This window comes from Chiloscyllium punctatum, chromosome 26 (genome assembly GCF_047496795.1).
Source record: "Chiloscyllium punctatum isolate Juve2018m chromosome 26, sChiPun1.3, whole genome shotgun sequence".
In the NCBI taxonomy this organism is placed as follows: Eukaryota; Metazoa; Chordata; class Chondrichthyes; order Orectolobiformes; family Hemiscylliidae; genus Chiloscyllium; species Chiloscyllium punctatum.
In genome coordinates this window covers 72,061,318-72,082,213 of record NC_092764.1, presented here as the reverse complement: position 1 = coordinate 72,082,213, position 20,896 = coordinate 72,061,318, and the positions used below count along the sequence as shown (strand labels likewise).

The following is a 20,896-nucleotide window of genomic DNA, read 5'->3' as shown; positions in this document are numbered from 1 at the left end:
TCATCAATAAAAGGTGTCGTTATGGAGCACTTTTCACCATCTCAATATGTCTCAGAGCTTGAGGACTGACATGCAGTCAATATGGCATTAACCCTACTCAAAGGACAAGGCCACAAAGCCTGCCCACAGGGTAGACAATTATTAGTTAATCCACACTTTGAGCCACTCTTTCAAGTTGTAATGAAGCACTTAAAATTTATTTTTTCATTGAATGGGAGTGTCGCTGCTGTTCCCCATCCCTAATTGCCCTTTGAACTAAGGGTTTGCTTAGCAGTTAAGAGTCAACACCATTCCTGTAGGTGTGGAGTCATATGTAGGCCAAGACCAGGTAAGGAGGGCAGATTTCCTTTCCTGAAGGGCATTAGTGAACCAGATGTGTTTTACGATAATGGATGAGTTTCATGGTCATCATTTAATGAGACTAATGAATGTTGGTGAGTCAATGGTAACAATAAACCACGAAAGAGATCTTCAGCTCCAGATTTATTAATTAATTTGAATTCCATCAGCTGTCATGGTGGGATCTGAACCCTTGTCTCTATAACATTAACCTGAGCCTTAGATGGATGACTAGTCCAGTGACACTGCCCCCAACTTGGCTTGATTCATAATCTGTAGCAGTACCTGAAATGACCAATGATGGAACTGCTGGTACATCACAAAGTCTCCTTAATTCAAAATCCCTTAAATCAAATTATAACAACTGCATTTTATCTATAAAAGGTTGATATATAACAGTAATTAAATATTTGTTTCTTAGAAATACAACTTTAACTGCTCATGCACTAAGTGTTCTTTCGTTTCCCTTTCCATCTCCTATCCGTTTCTAATTCCATGTGATTATATCCCACTTTCTTCCACCTCCAATTCTTTTTTTCACTCTTTCCCCTCCAAAGTCCTTAGGTAATTTGTCATTTCCCAAATCTATCCCAATGTTGCCCATAACTCCACGTCTGAATTCCTACAATTGGATCCCTGATTCCCTCCACAGTCCAACAATGAGTCTTATCAAAGTCATAAATAGTATCCTACATGATTGCCACTGTGGATCAGAGAGTAAAGGAATGATGGGTGAACCAGATTTTGAACCAGTTAGGACACAGACAGCCAAATTTTAGATGACCTCCAGTTTACAGACATTAGAATGTGGGAAACCACCAGGTATGTATCAGCAGGTTGAGTCTTGGATTAAAACCAAGACATGACGGAGCCTTTCAGCAGCAGATGAGCTGGGACAGGGATGGAGATGGGTGATTTAAGGAAGTGGGAACAGGCACGCTTCGTGATGCTGCCAACCTTGTGATTTGAAATTTATCTGAGTTTCAAACTGGACACCTTGGATGGAAACAGACTGGCTTAATCTCAGGCTGTTGCCATGCAGAGGGATAGAGTTAGTAACTAGAGAATGCACTCTCAGTCAAGATTCACTCCCTGGTTAAGGCTTTATGGAATTTCCCTGCCTCTACCTGAAAGCACAGGCTCTGAACCAAACCTTAAGTCTCTGTCAGTCTGGTTTAACTGGTTGCCTGTGTTTTTTTTTCCAGCCTTTTCCTGCAAGGAAGCCAACTGAATTCCACCTGTCACCTTAAAAACTTTTCCACCAATGGGAATGTAACTCTGACTTGAGGTTGTTTACATTCCTAAATTTCCCTGGAATGTTCCAAAATCAAAGATTTGTAACTTTAATCAAACAACATGGAAGAAAAGACAATTCAGGCATTTTCACTTGTCATAACAAATACATAGGACTAAAACTTTCCTGAGATATACAGGATCCCTGGTGTGCACTGCTCAACTATGTAATAGAGCTGTTTCTGGAGTGCAATGGATTGTGGGAATCACAAGCACCATTTACTGTTTGATGCCTTAGAATGGGAATGGAGGAGATGGGTGGGTCTGCAGTGAATTAACTCCCTGTCCCAGTATGAAACTTCCTCTCCTCCAATACAGTGCCATCTCCATTGACACTGCTGTCAGCTAGTACTGCAGTGAAGGAATTAAAACACAAAAACGACCCTTTGTTTAATCAGGCCTTGCACATACCAGATGGAGTTGCTGTTTCTCTCCATTTGTCTGCAGTGAAATGATCAATCCTCTATGTTCCTGATCCAGGTAAAGGTGACCTGAGGCCACAGGTGGAAAATGCAGTCCAAGATGTGAATGACATGTACCTGTTACTGGAGGAGACCGAGAAGCAGGCTGTGCGGAAAGCTCTGATCGAGGAGAGAGGCCGATTCTGCACTTTCATCACCTTCTTACAGCCTGTTGTGGTAAGGAGCAGCTAGCCTCTTGTTCAGTATCAGCGAAAACTATTAAACAAGGCATTAAACAGGAAATGTCACTCTGAACCAGGCAGTATTGATGTTTCAGGGAACAGTGCCAGTCAGTAAATACCTGAGATGAAGGTCTCTCATCCATGGGCCTGTGGCTAGCCATGAAGGTACAGGCATGAACCAAGCACAAACCTTAATGCAGCTAAGAATGAGTGAGCCTGGTGATGCAGCACAGAGCTGGCCAGGTGCGGTGAATGGGAACATTTCATGTTTGTGATCAGAATTAAAGAAGATGGTGAAAGGCTTTCTCCTCCGGTCTAGGTGTAAACAGTCCTTGAAAAATAGAAACCTCAACCTACTGAATGAGGTAAAATGGAAGGTGTTTTGTACCTGGGCCATGACTGTCCTGTCCACAGCTGAAATGAGGACTGATTCAATTCCCAACAGTAACTTGCCCCACCCAAAACACTCCTGGGAATTTCTGTTTCTTTAATTTGATGATGCTACAGTTTATGTACCTTCATTCATTCTAACCTGTCCCTAACACTCTAACCTCTCACCCTGTGTAGATTATTACAAATACCTTGCAATAATTAGAATCATAATTGCTCATTCTGATGACACATTGGTAAGTAGTAAACCATGCACATCCTGTCTTGGAAATATATCCCTACCAAATTCCTAGAATTCCCTCCCTAACAACATTGTGCATGTGTCTACAGCGCATAGACCGCAGAGGTTCAAGAAAGCAGCTCACCACCACCACCTTATGGGCAACAAGGATAGGTAATGAATTCTGGCCAGCAATGTTCACATCCCCTAAACAAATAAAGAAATACTCAAAAACTGGGCTTGGAAGGGATAAATGCAACTTTGTTTTAAGGGAGTCAAAGTGCTTTTTAAAATTAATCATGGGGAGTTGGTATCGCTGGCAATACCAGCATTTATTGCCCATGCTTTATTGCCAAGATGGCAATTAAGAGTCAATCACATTGTTATGGGTTCTGGAGTCACATGTAGGCCAAAGTAGGTAAGGATGGCAGCTTTCCATCCCTAAAAGGATATTAGTGAACCACATGGGTCTTCGCCATAATCGACAACAGCTTCATGGCCATCATTAGACTCTTAATTCCAGATTTATCTTTATTATTGAATTAAAATTCCACCATCTGCTATAGTGGGATTTTACCTGGGTCTCTGGATTAATTGCCTAGCGATAACCATGAGGCCATCACCTTGCCTCGCTGGATATCCCTTTTCAAGAAATTAAAATTCAAAGGTATGTCAAACAAGCTGCAGACTGGATGAAGTCAACATCACCTTCACCCCCCCCCCCCCCCCCCCCACCTCCCCCACAGCCAAGCTGTTACAGCTACCTGTTCAAAATGAACCAAAATCCAATCTATATTAACAAAGAAACACAGACCCACAGGACCAGGCCTAATGAAATATTATCATCCCACCTTCTCCCCCCCTCAAAAAAAAAGACACCAGTCTGTAACTCATTCCCAGGTATCCAATAGTTCATACATGAACCAATTGAACCTCTTGATTGGATTCCAGGAACTCAGTTGGTTCAAAGTGGAGATCAAGTACACTGGAGGACCAGTGTTTAAATCAGTCTGGTTTCTCTCTCTTGCCCACTGTTCAGGGGCACTGGGATCGACAACAGGAGTGTGTAGGTGAATGTGGGCAGGTTTGTTTATGGCCATGACACCACCAGCATTGTACTTATTATGAAGTGTCTCCCCTTGAAATACAGTTCATTTCTGTCATAGGTAACCCTTTGTGTCAGCATCACTGGAGGATTGAGACAAGAAGAATGCATGGCTAACCAAGTGATTTACCAAGTTCTGAATTTTGATCTTGTTTCTTTAGGATGGAGAGATTGCAATGCTGGGGGAAATCACACACCTGCAGGCAATTGTTGATGACCTTATTGTTCAAACTGCAGAACCTCACAAGCTGCCTCCAGCCAGTGAGCAGGTAGGGAGAGACTATCAACACCACTCTCAGTTTTCTGTTATTAGCATGCGCATGTCTGTGTGTGTTAGAGAGGTGAGTATGCATTTGAGTAGACAGTATGCAATAAGTTTGCAGGCTCAGCCTGAACCAACTAGCTTTGGACAAAGGGCACAAAAGTGATTCACATTTGACACAGTGGCAGAGGTTCTGCTGAGTCATGTTCATGTATAAGCCCCAGGCTGGAGGATTGACCCATGTCCTGAGCACATCCTCAGATGATGTAATCTCCCATTAACATATGAAGAGCCCAAATAGGCTATCCGATCCCTCAGCCTGCTTCACCATCCAATAAGATCATGGCTAATCTGATTGTAAAATCAAATTCATGTTCCTGCTACCGCTGTTAATCTTTTACCCCTTGTTTAGCAAAACTCTATCCATCTTGACCCTAGAAACATTCAAAGACTCTGCTTTCACCAACTTTTAAGGAAGAGTGTTCCAAAGCTGCTCAATCCTCTGACAGAAGTCTTCCAAACTGCCTCTAACACATCCATATCCTTTCTGAGATAAAGTGACCAATTCTATGTATAGTACTCCAGAGATGGTCTCATCAGTGCCCTACATAGCTGAGGTTTAACCTCCCCACTTCAGTATTCAATTCCCCTCACAATAAATTGTAACATTCTGTTAGCTTTCCCAATTACTTGCTGTACCTACATGCTAACCTTACGTGATTCGCGTACAAGGGCACCTAAATCCCACTGCATCTCAGAGCACTGCAATCTCTCAACATTGAGAAATTTTTAAAAATTCTTCCTGTCAAAATTAACAGGTTCACACTTTCCTACATTATTCCACATTTGCCACATCGTTACCCACTCTCACAGCCTATATGTTTTTGTAACCTCCTTACATTGTCTTCCCAACTTACTTTCCCACTTACTATTGTGTCATCAGCTAATTTGACAACTGTACCTTCCATGTATTAATTCAAGTAGTAAATAATTGAGGTCCCAGTGCTAATCCCAGTGGCACATTGCTTGTTACATCTTGCCAACCTGATTAAGACTGATTTATGCCTACTGTCCGTTTCCTATTAGCCAGCTAATCTACCCTTGCCAATATGCTGCTCCTTAACTGTGAGCTTTGATGTGACATTTTATCAAATGTCTTCTGGAAAATTTAAGTCTAATAATATCAACTGGTTCCCCATTATCCACAAACAAGTTACTTTCTCAAAGAACTCCAATAGATTAGTTAAACATGATTTCTCTTTCACAAAACTATATTCACTGATTACCTTGAACTTAACCAAATGCCCTGTTTAACTTATTTAATAATAGCTTTGAAGATTTTTCTTAAAACAAATGTTAAGCTAACTGGTCTTTGTTTCCTGCTTTCTGTCTCCCTTTTTGAATAAAGGTGTTACATTCAAATGTAATGGGACTTTCTCCAAATCTAGGTAGCTTTGTAAAATTAATAACTCTCTCAAGCCAATTCCTTTAAGACTCTAGGATGAAGTCCATCAGAACCCAGTCATTTGTCAGCCTGCAGCACCAACAATGTACTCAGGACCACTTCTCTGGTGATCTATAATTTTCCTGAGTTCCTCCCTTGCTTCCATAATCGAATTTATGGCTGCTTCTGGGATGTTAGTTGTATCCAATACAGTAAAGACTGATGTAATATGCCTGTTCAATTCATCAGCATCTCTTTATTTTCTATTATTAATTCTCCAGTCTCATTTCTATAAGACCAATTAATTACCCAGTCATGTGAGCTAAGACTAGAACGCAGCTTAATTGACAAATTTGCTGTCTGGTACTGGTGCAGTGGAGCAGCAAGGATTTGAAAATAACGAGGACAGGATTGTGCTTTTGAACAATTTAGAAGAAGCTTTATTCTGTGTCTAACCGCATACTGTATCTGCTCTGGGAGTGTTTGATCAGAACATTGTAAAAGGAGCTTTACACTGTTTCTAAGCTTATGTTGAAACTCTTGGATTGCTTGATTGGGAAAGTTTGAAGAGATGTGCAAAGAAAGTTTTACTTTAGAAGCATTTCATGGCAACATTGTTATATACTCCACTAAAAAAAAGTTAACATGTGGATTCACAGCAGGCAGCCACCCCAATAAAATGGGCAACAGGGAGGGCTCTACACTACACTCTCTCCTCCATATAAAAGATAACTTCAACATTAAAATGTAAGAAGGTCTATGTACACAAATTCCCAGAATGCTATATGACTAAACCATTATCAACAATACTTGTAAATCTACTGGTTAACTTAGATTCTTATATTTGCTGTAATCTCAACCAAAGCACATTTGTTCAAAACTTCAAGTCAATCACGTTTAAAAATAAGAATTCACTAACACCAGCATATTTAACAGAAATATCAGCATTTGACAAGAAATATTTTTTTAAAACTTTTTTTCCTCCAATATTCAATTAATCTATCTGGCTTCATTCTCTTTCTGATTGAGGATCCTCCAACATTTCCGGTGTTGGACTGGTTTGGAATTGTCAAAAAGCACACGAAACCAGGTTATAGTCCAATGGGTTTATTTGAAAACACTAGCTTTCAGAGTGCTGCTCCTTCATCAGATGCTAGTGAGACAGAAAGACTTTAGACACAGAATTTATAAGGAAAAGATCAAAGGGTGATTGATAGAATTTTTTTAGAATTAGAATACCTACCGTGTAGGTACAGGCCCTTCGGCCCAATAAGCCCACATCGACCCTTCGAAGAGTAACCCACCCAGCCCCATTCCCCCAACCCTATTACTCTACATTTCCTCTGACTAATGCACCTAACGTACACATAACTGACCACTGTGGGCAATTTAGCAAGGCCAATTCACCTAACTGCATATCTCTGGATTGTGGGAGGAAACTGGAACACCAGGAGGAAACCCACACAGACACGGGGAGAATGTGCAAACTCCACACAGACATTCACCCGAGGCTGGAATCAAACCTGAGTCCCTGGCGCTGTGAGGCAGCAGTGCTAATTGCTGAGCCACCGTGCCGTCCTTAATCTGCAAACCCCAAAATTTCTTTCAAGTCACTGCCTTGAGGGAGGACCTGACCAGAGTTGATTAGTAGATGAGCCTAGCAGGGAAGATGGTGGAGTAGCAGTGGCAGGAGTTTCTGCGGGTAATTTGGAGGCAGAGAGGAAATCTGTCCCAAGGAAAAAGAAACATACTATAGGGGTGGGCAACCAATGCTAATGAGGAAGTCAGGGACAGCATAAAAGCAAAATTAAAAAGAGTCGTGAAGATTAGTGGAAAGTCAGTTGATCAGAAATCCTTTAAAAACCTGCAGAGGACAATAGCAAAAAGTGGGGAGATATAATGAAATATTAGGGTAAGCCATCTAGTCATAGAAAAGAAGATTGCAAGAGTATTTTAAAATACGAAAAGTAAGACAGTGGAAGGAGTAAACATTGGACTGCGGGAAAAATGAGGCTGGAGGAGAAGTAATGGGCAACAAAGAAATAGGAGAGGAACTTAATACATGTTTTGCATCAATCTTCATGGTGGAAGACACTAACAGCACACCAGAACTTCGAGAGTTGGGGACAGAGGTGAGTGTAGTGGTCCTCACTAAGAAAGTGGTGTTGGAAACTGAAAGCTCTGAAGCTCTGGACTGGATGGACTACACCCCAGAGTTCTGAAGATGATAGCTGAGGAAATTGAAGAGGCATTGGCGATGATCTTTAGGAATCAGGGGAGTGAGGGAGGGCCCAAAGAATTGGAAACTGGCTAATGCAACACCTCTGTTTAAGAAGGGATGGAAGGAGGAAGATAGGAAAAAGGAAACTATAGGCCGGTTAGCCTGACCTCAGTTATTAGTAAGATTTTAGATGAGATTGCAGAGTCCATGATAAAACAGGGCTGAATCAGCACAGCTTTGTCAAGGGAAGGTCAAGCCTGACACATCTGTTAAAATTCCTAGAGGTAATAAACAAGTTTTACCATGGAAGCCCAGTGGATGTGATCTATTTGGATTTCCAGAAAGCCTTTGTCAAGGTGCTGCACTGGAGGCTGCTAAAGTGATAAGAGCCAGTGGTGTTAGAGGTAAGGTATTAGCAAGGATAGAGGGTCAGGTGACTAGGAGAAGGTAAGGTGTAGGGATAAAGGTACCTTTTTCTGGAATGGCATCCAGTGGCTAGTAGAATTCCTCAGGGGTTTGTGTTGGGACCACAACTATTCACGTTATACATTAATGATCTGCACAAAGGAACTGAGCATTGTTGCTAAATTTTCAGATGACAAAAAAAAGGTGGAGGGGCTAGTAATGTTGAGGAAGTGGGGAGGTTGCAGAAGAACTTGGACTAAGTAAGTCGGCAAAGAAGTGGCAAATGGAATATAATGGGGGAAAATGTGACGTTATTCACTTCAGTAGGAAGAAGAGGCGTAGACTATTTTCTTAATGGGGAAAGGCTTCAGAAATCTGAAGCACAAAGGGACTTAGGAATCCTGGTTCAGGATTCTCTTAAGGGTAAAGTACAGATCCAGTTTGCAGTGAGGAAGGCAAATTTAATGTTAGCATTCCTTTCAAGAGGGCAAGAATCCAAGAGCTTGGAGGTGCAAATGAGACTGGTCAGACCGTATTTGGAATATTGTGAACAGTTTTGGGCCCCTTTTCTAAAGAAGGATGTGATGGCATTGTAGTGGGTCAAGAGAAGGTTTACAATTATGTTCGCGGGAATGAAGGACTTAACATATAAGGAGCAGTTAAGGACTCTGGGTCTGTACTCGATGGAGTTTACAAGGATGGGGCTGGGGGGGTGGGGGAGAGGTGCAGGATTTAATTGAAACTGACAGACCTGAATAGAGTGGGCATGGAGATTATGTTTCCATTAGTAGGAGAGCCTAGAACTTAGGGGCACAGCCTCAGAGTGAAGGGAGGACCCTTTACAACTTCGATGAGAAGAAACTTCTTCAACCAGAGGGCAGTGAATCTGTGGGATACATTGCCACAAAGGGCTGTGAAGGCCAAGTTATTGAGTGCACTTAAGGCAGAGATAGGACCTTGATTAATTGTGACAATGCTGTCACTTTAACAAGGTTATTTTGTCCTTGTGATTTTTTCAAGAGAGGTTGTAAAGGCAGATGTGCTGAAATGTCCACTTTAACTAGGAGTGGCCAGTTCTCCCAATTCAGGTTTTTTTCTAGTTTGATTTAGTTGGATCAGTAAAAAGCTGCTAGTTGAGCTGTAGTAGAGAAGCTGCTGCAGTCCAGAGGGAGGTTCCAAACTTCAGCAAATGATTCCTGACTGACTTTTTTTCTCTGAAATCTCTCCTGCCTGTAAGAACTAGTGTTGAATTTACCTTTTGCCAAGGGGTGTGTTCATGGGATGTTCCGAGACTTGGAACACCTCCTTAGTTAAGTTGCTGTATTGAGGTGGTTGAGTTTTCCAATAGTTAGGTTATTCTAAATTCTGCTTTCTTTTGTTCTTGTTTCAACTGCAGCATTTAAATGAATTCAGTTTTGCTTAAAGCAGAGTAGTTTAACCATCTGCATCACCCCTGGAGTATCCACTTTACATTTGCCTTTAAAATACAAAAAGTTAGGGTCCAGGCTACCTTATTAAAATATTTTGAGGGGGTCTGGCCTGGTCCATAACAAGGAAAAGGCAGGAGAATGGAGCTTAGAAATACATCAGCCATGGCATAGCAGACTCGATGGGTCGAATTGCCTAAGTCTGCTCCTTTGTCTGTCATCAATTCTAATAATCTGCAGATTTGGAGAAGACTCATCAAATTGCCTTTACAGTCCTTGGCAAAGGAACTATTAAAAGGTCAGATAATTGCTACCTAAAGAGTACCAGTAGATCATTTCTCTAGATTTATACCTCTGTAACTGATACTGTCAAGGAACAAGTTTAAACCTTGTTTCGAAGTGTTGTGAAATAATTCTGTTTTTAAATTTAGCTTGTTTTTTTAAAATTTCTTCTTTTGTGGAATAAATCTGTCCTGTTACTATTGAAATTCTGCAGCCTTGTGGTTAACCACCATGTCAACTAACTAAACAAAGCAAACATAGGATCTATCAAGCCAGGTTTCACCTGAGGGTCTGGCTTTTCAGTAGTACCATCAGCTGGGAACAAAACAACAGAATTGTTTAGCTTGTGTGAATTTGATACATGGAAGTTACTGCCTGGTCACTCGTGTAAAGACCTCATGACATATGCACTTCTTTCTGCAATTCCATTCAGTGCTGGTTGGTATGAAAGTATTGGAGTGAGATTTGCTCCATTCATACTCAGAAATATTTCAAACTCTTCTGACAGAAGCTGTAGGCCATTATCTGACACTCTCATCTCTGATACAGACAAAAATACAAGTCAACATCTCAAAATTTTAATGGTTTTGCCACTTATAGACTCAATAATTATCCATTTGCTACAGCTATCAATCAAAACAAGGTCATCTTTATCTTTCATATGAAAGAATTTGTCTTGTACTGGACCTCATAGTTTTCTTAAGGTTAAAATGCTGATACGGAACTCCTTCATGCTGTTCCCACCAAGTTACCAGTAAATAGCTGAGTGGTTCAGGCACAAAGCTGTCAAAAACAAAATCAACAATTTTGACATTATAGACCTACTCAGGAGTTATGAATCTAAATTAAACAATGAGCCACATAAGGAGATAGGTTGAGCATCTTAAAGAAGGATAGAGAGAGAGAGGTTTAGGAAGGGAATTGCTGAGCTTAGAGTCTAGGTACAGCCATCAGTGATGCAATGTTTAAATTTGGGGAGCACCCTTAAGTGAAAGGATAGTCAGGAGGTGTTTGCATTCAGGGAGATCTGCAGGGATATGGAGGGTTTGTGTGAACATGCAACCATGTTTTTTTTTAATACAATAAGCTTAAAAAAGATGTTTTCAATTGTTTTTACTCTGAACAGTTTTCAAAATGTAGAATGAAAGCTACATTCTTCTTTAAGGCTTTGAGTCTCTGCTGCAGCCAATAACCTGCTCCATTTATGTGCTTCTTATGTAGGTGATTAAGGATCTAAAGGGGTCTGACTATAGCTGGTCCTATCAGACTCCTCCATCTTCACCCAGCAGCTCCAGTTCCCGAAAATCCAGCATGTGCAGGTATGTATGATTGACAGGCCAACTGAAATCTCAGCACCATTCCCCCTCCACTACCCTGAGGTGGTAATATTTCTGACTGGCCTTCTTATTTGGGAAAAAAAGCATAATTCCTTACGGAGCAGTTGGGAAGGTTCACTCAACTCATTTCTGGGATGTAGGGATTATTTTTTGAAGCAAGTTTATCTTATAAAGAAACATGTTAGGCCTATGACCACTGGAGTTTAAAAGAATGAGAGGTGATCTTATTGAAACATATAAGATCCTGAAGGAGCAGGATAGGGTAGTTAGTGGGAGAATGTTTCATGACAGGGAGACTAAAACTAGGAGGAACTATTTTTTAAGATAAGATAAGGAAACTTTTTTTTTCTCTGAAAAACTTTTCCTTTACAAAAGTTGGTGGAGGACAGATTTTTCATTCAAGGGTGAGCATTTATTCAAGGTTAAGTTAGATTTTTGATAGACAAGGGAGTTGAGGATTGTGGAGGGCAGACAGGAAAGTGGAGCTCAAACCACAATCAGATAAACCATTATCTTACTGAATGGTGGAGCAAGTTGAAGAGCCAAACAGCACACTTCTACTTTTACATCTTAAGTTCCTGATCTCTTTCCCTCAGACATCATGACATCACTTAATGGCAGGTTTTGGAGCACTGACTACAGAAAGGGAGGAGATGGGCGGCACGGTGGCACAGTGGTTAGCACTGCTGCCTCACAGCGCCAGAGACCTGGGTTCAATTCCCACCTCAGATGACTGACTGTGTGGAGTTTGCACATTCTCCCCGTGTCTGCGTGGGTTTCCTCCGGGTGCTCCGGTTTCCTCCCACAGTCCAAAGATGTGCAGGTTAGGTGAATTGGCCATGCTAAATTGCCCGTAGTGTTAGGTAAGGGGTAGATGTAGGAGTATGGGTGGGTTGCGCTTCGGCGGGGCGGTGTGGACTTGTTGGGCCGAAGGGCCTGTTTCCACACTGTAAGTAATCTAATTTAATCGCAGTTCTAATGGTTTAGTAAGATGGCTTCTTGTGATTGAAAAGTAGGGTCTACAATATTACAATTCATTCAGCCATCCATGTTCTGTGGGCTTTCAGGAAAGATCCAAATCTTTTCTGTTACAAAACAGCTACTGTTTCTGGGGAACAACTTCTGGAGAAAATGTGGCTCATTTTCCAAAACTTGAACTGAATTCTTACTGGAGGGAAGGGAATGACTTTTATCATTTTAAAAAGACATGTGGAAAGTGATGGAATATTTTGAAGCTTTTCCTGCATGTCAACACAACTAACATTTGGTCCATTGTCCCTTAAGTTTCCTTCAGCAGACTGATACACTATTGGCTTGATTTGCAATTGGTTGTCCAAGTACAAGTCATCTATTAATTAAAAATGTATTTCCAGTTGGTGGATTATTTAAGCTAATGCATGCCATCAATCAGCTCAATAAGCCACTTCCATTTGAATAAACTCCTGGTTCATTAAAGGGACATTTGAATTGGATTGCTGGATTACACCAATGGTTCTGAGGCAATGCTGTCAAACGAGGCTCATGGTCATGGGCCAATCATTGAAATACAATCAGTGTGACTCAAACAATCCTTTGGACAGTTCCATGCATGATCAAGTCTCGACAGTAAGGCTGATGTCAGCCATATCACCAACCACATGCACTACCTCCTGCGAGCTCTGTTAACCACCGCATGTGTACTGGAAGTAATCTATTGGCATTGATGTGGCTATCTCCATTTCGAGAGCATGTTAAAAGATCTATAGAATGATATAACACTACAAGATCCTATTCAGCCCCTTGTGACTGTCCTGGCATCTTGCTAGGGCTATCCTGTTAGTTCCAGATCCTAATAGCACTGTAATTTCCTTTTTTCCCCTACAAGTATTTACCTAATTTCCTCTTGGAATTATTAATGAATCTGTTTCCAGTATCCTTTCAGGTAGTGCTTTCCAGGTCACAATAGATCACTGCATTACTTCCCCTTGCTTTAGAATTTTTGTTGGTTAATTACTTTAAAATCCCTGGCGGAGAAAGTGAGGACTGCAGACCTGGCCCTTGGTTACCAACTGTTCTACAATTGGAATCAGTTTATCCTTATTTACATGATCAAATGGCAACCACTGATCTCCCCCACCCATTTGATAAAGTCATAGAGATCTGAAGCAAGGAAAAACATCCTTTGGCCCATTGCATCAATGCTAGTCAAAAAGGAACCACCTAACGATTCTAATCCCATTTTCCAGCACTTGGCCCATAGCTTTGTGTCTTGGCATTGCAAGTATGCATCTAAATAATTTTTCAATGTTAGAAAGCTTTCTACCACGCTTACAGAGAATTCCAGGTTCCTACCACCCACTATGTGAAAAGATTTTTCTTCACATCTCCTCTAAACCTTCTGCCCCTCACCTTAAATCTATGTCCCATGGTTATTGATACCTCCATTAAGGGGAAAGGTTTCTTCATGTCTACCCTATCCTTGCCCCTCATCATTTTATGCATCTCAATCAATCTCTTCTGCTCTCAGGAAAACAACCACAGTCTGTCTAATCTCTCTTCATAACAAACTCTCTAACCCAAGCAACATCCTGGTAAATCTCATCTGAACCCTATCTTGTGCTATCCCATGTCTATAATGTAATTCCAGAACTGCTATACTTCAGCTCTGGGCTAACCAACATTTTAAATAGTTCCAGCATAACCTTCCTGCTCTTCAACACGATGTCTTGACCAATGAAGAATGTTGGCATTTTTTGCCAATCCCCAATTACCCTTGAAATGAGTGGCATACCAAGCCATTTCAGAGGAAATGTAAGAATCAACCCCGTTGTTGTGGAGCTTATGTCACATGTAGACCAAACTGGGTGAGGATGGCAGATTTCCTTCCTGAAAGGACATTATCAACTGGAGGGAATTTTACAACAATGGTTGATAATTTGATGGTGCCTGTGACACTCATTTTCAATTCCTGATTTCATTAAGTGCATTTAAATTTTATGGCTACAATGGGATTTGAATCTCTGTCCCCGGACCATTAGTGTGGGCCTCTGGATTTCTAGCCCACCACTACACCACTGTCCTCCCAAAGGGAGGCCTGAGCTCACATTGGATGATTGGTGCCGATGGTGCTACATACTCTACTGCTATCCATTTGAGAAATGATGCTAAGTGGCAATCTAAAGGAGGGGGATGAAATCGGAAAAGGACATATGCCAAGTGAAAGCCAATGTGTATCATCCTCACACCAATGCAAACACCCTTGTCCTTTGCTTGTTGTGCAGCCTCCAGCTTTGTGTGTGATTTTTCTTTGCGTGAGTCTGATCTCGTCTTAAATTGTCTCCCTCACCTTCCCTCCCTCACGCCCTTCCACCACCACACCCCTCCCCAACCCCCCAGCAGTGTAAACAGTACAAACAGTAGCACATCTCGCTCCAGTGGTTCCCAAACTCACTCACCAAGTTCAAACTATCGCTACCGCAGCTTGGCCCATCCTGCAAGTGCCAGTACCCGCCTTTCCAGTGTCTCCTCGCACGACTCTGGCTTCATATCCCAGGATGCCATGTACTCCAAACCGCCATCACCTATGCCATCGGATATTACCAGCCAGGTAAGTACAGTTTAGCTTCTTGACTATATATTCCCATAGATGAAATGTTCATCTGAATGTAAGGAATCGTGAGCAAATCAGTGTTATTGTGCTGTCACGTGAGTTATGATGAACATGTCAATGAAAGAAGTTGCATTAAAATAGCACAAGTGTATATTCCAAAAAGCTTTGCAACCAGTTTTGAAGTGTAATTATACTATTGTAATGTATGAAAATGTGGCAGTCAGTTTATGCACAGAAAACGCCTACAAAACAACAATGAAGTAATGAACTGACATTTTTTGTGACAATATTTGAGGGATTAAAATTGGCCAGCATGAGGGAGAATGCTTTCAAAAAGTACTAGAAGGATCTTTTGTGCCCACCAGAAAGGGCAGACAAGACCTTAATTTATCCTATCTAACAGGGCTTTCAACACTGTTAAATACAATCAATTCATCAAAATACATCTTCCGATACTAAACATTTTATAAAGATAATGTATATTTCTTGGAGGTAACATGAGATGAATGTTTACATTATTGTAACTTGCTCATAACAAAATTAAAGAGAATGTTGACACTATAAACATTGTAAGCTTATAGCACAATCACTTGCATTTATTTTGTGCCTTGAACATTGGTAAATATCCCAAGGGGCTTCACAGCAATGTTAACCAGAACACAGTAATGTGAGTCAACTGCTAATTTTCTAAACACCAAGCACCAGAATGAGAGGATGTTCACAGTTTTAAGTTTGAATCCATAACCTACAGCAGTAACAGCCGTGGCTCATATGGTTGCACACTGAATTCTGAACTAAATTGGTTGCAGATTCATGTCTGACTTAAGCACAAAAATAGTCTCGGCAGTCATACCGTTGCCAGTCTTAAGAACAAGAGACCCTCCACAGTGCTAATATTTAAATCCACAACACTGGGTAAGCTTCCACGGGAAACCATTCTATGTTAGTGGTGTGCCCTTGTTACACTTTAAAATGGACTCCCAACAATAAGAAGTGACTATAATTTTCCCCAGAGCTTTGACCAGAAGGCAGGTCCTGCAGGCCAATAGTGCCCAAAACATCATCAGTTGCACATATCATTTGGATTCTGTTTGGTTTGTTAAAAATAAACCTTCCTCAATCCCATATTAAATTCACACTAAAATAGTACCACCAGTTATGAAAGAACACAAGAGGTGATGGATTCATTCTATTCAGCATTTTGCTTAGGTTTTTATGACTTTAAAATACTGTACTACAGTTAATGTTGTAAAAAGAAAAACCCATTTACACAGAAAATGATGTCATCTTTCCAGCTTAAGGCATTCAGTCTTCTTGAGTTTCTGCAACAACCAGGTTGATTTAGAGCACATTGTTCCTGGTTGTTTTGTACCAAAGTAGATTGCTCCATACTGATACATGGCGAAGAGTCTTGTGACAGTGTTGTATGGAATGGTCTGCTTTGAAGCAATTTTACTGATATACGGTGGTCCACCAAACTGCCTCCTCTGTGGATTTGGCCATGATCTTTTTGATCATACAGTCATAGAATCCCTAGTGTGGAAGCAGGACATCTGACCCTCAGAAAAGCATCTCACCCAGACCCACCTCCACTCCCTCTCCACGCCCCCCCGCCCCCCCCCCCCGCCAATACCTGTAATCCTGCCCTTCCCATGGCAAATCGACCGAGCCTACAAGTCCGTAGACATTATGAGCAATTTAGCACGGCCAGTCCACCTAACCCGCACATTTATGGACTTTGGGAGGTAACAGGAACACCCAGATGAACCCCATGCAGGTATAGGGAAAATGTGCAAAATCCACAGACACCCAAGGCTGGAATCAAACCTGCGTCCCTGGCACCAAGCCACCACACTTGGGAAAACTTGGATAATGGCAACCGCCCATCATCTCCTTTGCTGTCTCCACCCCACATTCCATTTTGTTCTGTAGAGGACAGCAGGATACACAGCTTCAGAATTAAGCATCGAACCACTTCAATCTGATTTCCTCCCACTATGACCCTTTCCTTTGCTTGGATCTCACAATTAAGGTTTGATGTTACCTGTGATTGGTCATTTATGGAATCAATTGACCTCACTGACACAAAGAATAACCTGGAAAATCAATAGAAACAGTCCCCACCACTGCATTCAGAACTGGGATTTGCTGCAGCACTGCTTTGAGATAAGTAAAAGCTGAGTTGGATCTAAAACTGATGCTGCTTTATTTTCCCATCTTTGCTGCCTTGCCTGGCAAAGTTTGTTGAATGGTTTTCAGCAGCTTCACAGTAAACCCATGCTTATGTAGCTTGCCTACTATCAATAGGCCATGTTATGCTCCTTCGTAGCTTACAGAACTAGAATGGTACAAACCAACCAGTCCAGATACTGTTCCTTGCAGAACATTCCTGCATGTTTGACATTCTAACCAGATGTACTCTCTTCCCCTTTTATTGCTTCTGTCTCATGTGATCTTTGAACCCTGGACGCCGACAGAAGTCATCAAGCTCTGCTTCCTCTGAGGCATCGGAGACGTGTCAGTCAGTTAGCGAGTGTAGCTCACCTACTTCGGTTAGTTCTAGCTCCACAGCAGGAGCCTGGTCAGGTGGTGAAAAGGTGAATCACCCATATCCATTGCCAATTCTGCAATTGAGCCTGCAAAGCCAGAATCAGATAATTTAGACAAGATAAACAGGTTAACCCATGTTGCTGCATAATTTATTCAGATGTATTTTGGAGACAACTTCAATCTCCCTTTTTGATACTGTAAGCTTTTGAAGTTCTTTTTATATATATATGTAGATACACTATGACTTTTCCATAACCAGATTGTTCATTCTATGCTGAATGTACAGGGATCAATTCCTGTCCACGTTATACCCACTCATTGCTTGTCACATTTAAATGATAGAGCTTCAGAAAGTGCACCTTTGTCTACCTATTGATTTAACCTGCTTGAAAATCATGGTAGATTACATAGACTAATTGTACTTATTAATATATTTAGAATAAAACATAATTATCAACCATGATGCTCAGCAAAACTAGATACTACAGTGTAAGAGAGAGAAAACTTACAGGAATATCCAGTCCGACAACTGGAGTGTTTTTTTTGATGATTGCTTATGCAAATTTCTAATGGGCTTCAAAATATTTTAAGCCCATTAGAAAGTTAAAGTGATCTAACAGATAAAGCTACGACAATACATAGCAGAGTCATTTCAAAGGGGGTCTGTTGGATACAAAGATTGCAAATACTTTGAAAGCTTACAGTATTTACTGCAAATTTCACTAATCTGTTAATGGGAAAATGTGGAAAGATTGACAGAGCTATATAGAGGTTTGGATGGTGGGCTGGGGGAGACAGGTGATGAATATTTTGTTTCTCTGGCTTTGGAGGCCTGTGCTTGTACCTACATTTTAAGGAAATGTTCCAAAAAACACAACTTGTCATCAAAACAACCTAAACCTACCCATCCTATCTTGTTAAGGTGGAACTGATCTGAAAACATTGCTTTCTTTTGTGTCTGAGTTGTGGCTTTGGCAATCACAGCCACTTTGAGGCCAGCTTGCTTTGGATTTTAATACTTTGGTGATTCATAGCCACGGGACCTCCTACCTGTTAATACTGAGAAACCCCTTCCTAGTTTGGTAGGTCTCTGTGTGGAAGACCTTAGTGAGATGCCAAGGACCTGATGTTGTGATTGAAGCAAAGGTCAGGTAGTAGATTTTCAACTTGCCACTCATGTCTAATGGTGTTGCAGATTGCTTTAATACATTCTCCAATGATGGCTGATCCTATGCAATTGCAATTACCTGACTAGAAGCTTTCCCCATCACTTTGTTGTCAGCCCAGTTTTTCCTTAGTGTAGACATGCAACTCAATTTAGATATCTTTACTCAATTCTAATATGGCAGTAGCTCAGGTTCCCATTGCCAAATTGAACCACTATACTGATACAGTAATGCTTATTCCTTATCCCTAAAACCCCGTTTCGATAGATAACTTGTGATTTGAGAATGTTCTGAGGAGGTCAGCAGAGCCATAGAATGTTAGCATACCAGTCGATCACATGACCAATAAGCACCTCCACTATTTTCCCGTAACAAGAGTGGTGCAAATGGTATGCTAATGATAATGTCACTGAACCAGTAATACTAGGGTTCAACTAGTATCAACTGTCATTGATTTATAATGAATTGTACTAATGTCCTTTTGGAAAGGAAATCTGCTGTCTTTACCTGGTCAAACCTGTGTGTGTCTCTAAATTCACAGCAATGCAGTTGACTCTTAATTGCCCTTTGAAATGACCAAACAAGTCAATCAGTTCAAAGCCAATTAAGAATAGGCACCAAATCCTGAACTGAGAAGAATAAAGATAAAAATAGTTTAATCACTGGATGTTTCTGGTAAAATCATTATATGGTACAAAATTGAATATTTGGAGACTATGAAGGTCATCAGATGGTATAAGATATTATAGAAGTTGTGTTTTTTGGGCATTTCCTATACAAACCCTCCAGTGGCTGCCCATTCGTTGCCTGTGCTGATATCATGTTCTTCCATCTGCAGTTCATGCCTGGGTATGTGTATTACCATCTTCCTAGTGAGTGCTGTTCACCTGCGTTCTCTGGCTCTACTCCCATTACCTCTGATATAAAGGCCTGCAGTAGGCCTAACCCTGCTGTGCTCCCTGAATCCCCTCCCTTTAACCACTCCCTCGGACCTGGCACTGCTCTCTCATCAACGATTCCTAGTTGGAAGGTTTGTTTCATCACCATTTCATTTTTATGTTTTACTTTTGGCTTTTTTCTGATTACATTCTTTTCACTCATCCATCATCCCCCCTGAATCATTTGCATGTTTCAACCTTGCAGTTGATTGTATTTAACCCACCCCACTCTTTTTAGACAGCTTTTTCTAAGTGCAGTAAGCACAATGTATCGCAACCTGGGGTTGCGTAAAGCTGGGGAAAAGCAGATTTAACTGAGAAGTCAGCCATTCTCAGTGAGCTTGTGTGGGGTCACTGGGTGCGGTTAGTGGTGGGAGTGGAAGAGAAGCTGAGTTGAGGGTTTGCAGTTTGGGGCCAAACAGAAGTAGGAGAAAGGCAGAGAAGGAAATCACAGCTTTTAAAAATATCAAAGGATAAGAGAAAAAGGCCAAGAGGGGAAAAGAAAGCAATGCATATCGAGGGAATAAAAGACTTAAATGGAAGGTGCCCAGAAGGCAGAGGAAAAGGATATAAAGTGATCTCAGGCTAAGACACATGGGATGATGTTCTCTGGGAATACTGCGGAACCCCAGTGATTACAGCTTGATTGTTCTTATTCATGGATGGTTGACTTCTTCCAATGTGTCCCTGGAAGTAACAAGGTCATTTGAAATGAATAGGACCATTCTCAGCCCACGTCTTGTTGTGAATGAGCTTATAATGCTGTATAAGGTTCCCAATGTAAAACTGAAAAACCTAAACAGTGGAAACCCATGCTTGATACCAATGTTCACACAACACTGTCCTGGTGCATTTTATTTAAAGGTGTCTTTGAGAGAAAGCAAATAATGGTGGTGTAATGGTAAAAGCAATGGACGACTAATCCAGTGGTCCACATTCTGCTGACATGGGTTAGAATCCCATCTCAGCACATAGTAACATTTAACTTCAATTCATAAACCTGGAATTGAAATCTATTGTCATGTTGGAGATTGTCAAAAACACTGATGTGGTTCACTAGTGTACTTCAGGAAGGAAACCTGCTATTTGGCCTGTATATAACTTCAGAATCACAGTAATGTGGATACTACTTTATCTTCTGAAACAGCCTAGCAAGCCAGTCAGTTTGAGGGCGATTAAGGATGGGGAACAAACTTTGGCCTTGCCAGTGACGTTGACATCTCATGAAAGGATAAAGAACAAAATTATGGGAGTAGGATTCTGGAAAGTGAGGAAAGCCCCAGTC

At 41.2% G+C, this 20,896-nt stretch overlaps 1 protein-coding gene across 16 annotated transcripts in view; it reads left to right on the top strand.

The window, feature by feature from the left end:
• The window catches only part of mtss1lb (MTSS I-BAR domain containing 2b), a 175,356-nt gene that overhangs the window by 101,350 nt on the left and 53,110 nt on the right, over window positions 1-20,896 (top strand). For 3 of the 16 annotated variants that reach the window (XM_072547645.1, XM_072547629.1, XM_072547630.1), the window contains 6 exons: window positions 2,113-2,270; window positions 4,152-4,259; window positions 11,253-11,350; window positions 14,744-14,954; window positions 17,435-17,554; window positions 19,512-19,703. In XM_072547645.1, the coding sequence (XP_072403746.1) occupies window positions 2,113-2,270; window positions 4,152-4,259; window positions 11,253-11,350; window positions 14,744-14,954; window positions 17,435-17,554; window positions 19,512-19,703 (887 nt within the window). The remainder of the gene's footprint in view (window positions 1-2,112; window positions 2,271-4,151; window positions 4,260-11,252; window positions 11,351-14,743; window positions 14,955-17,434; window positions 17,555-19,511; window positions 19,704-20,896) is intronic. The other 13 variants (XM_072547637.1, XM_072547636.1, XM_072547635.1 and 10 more) reach the window with 9 other exon arrangements.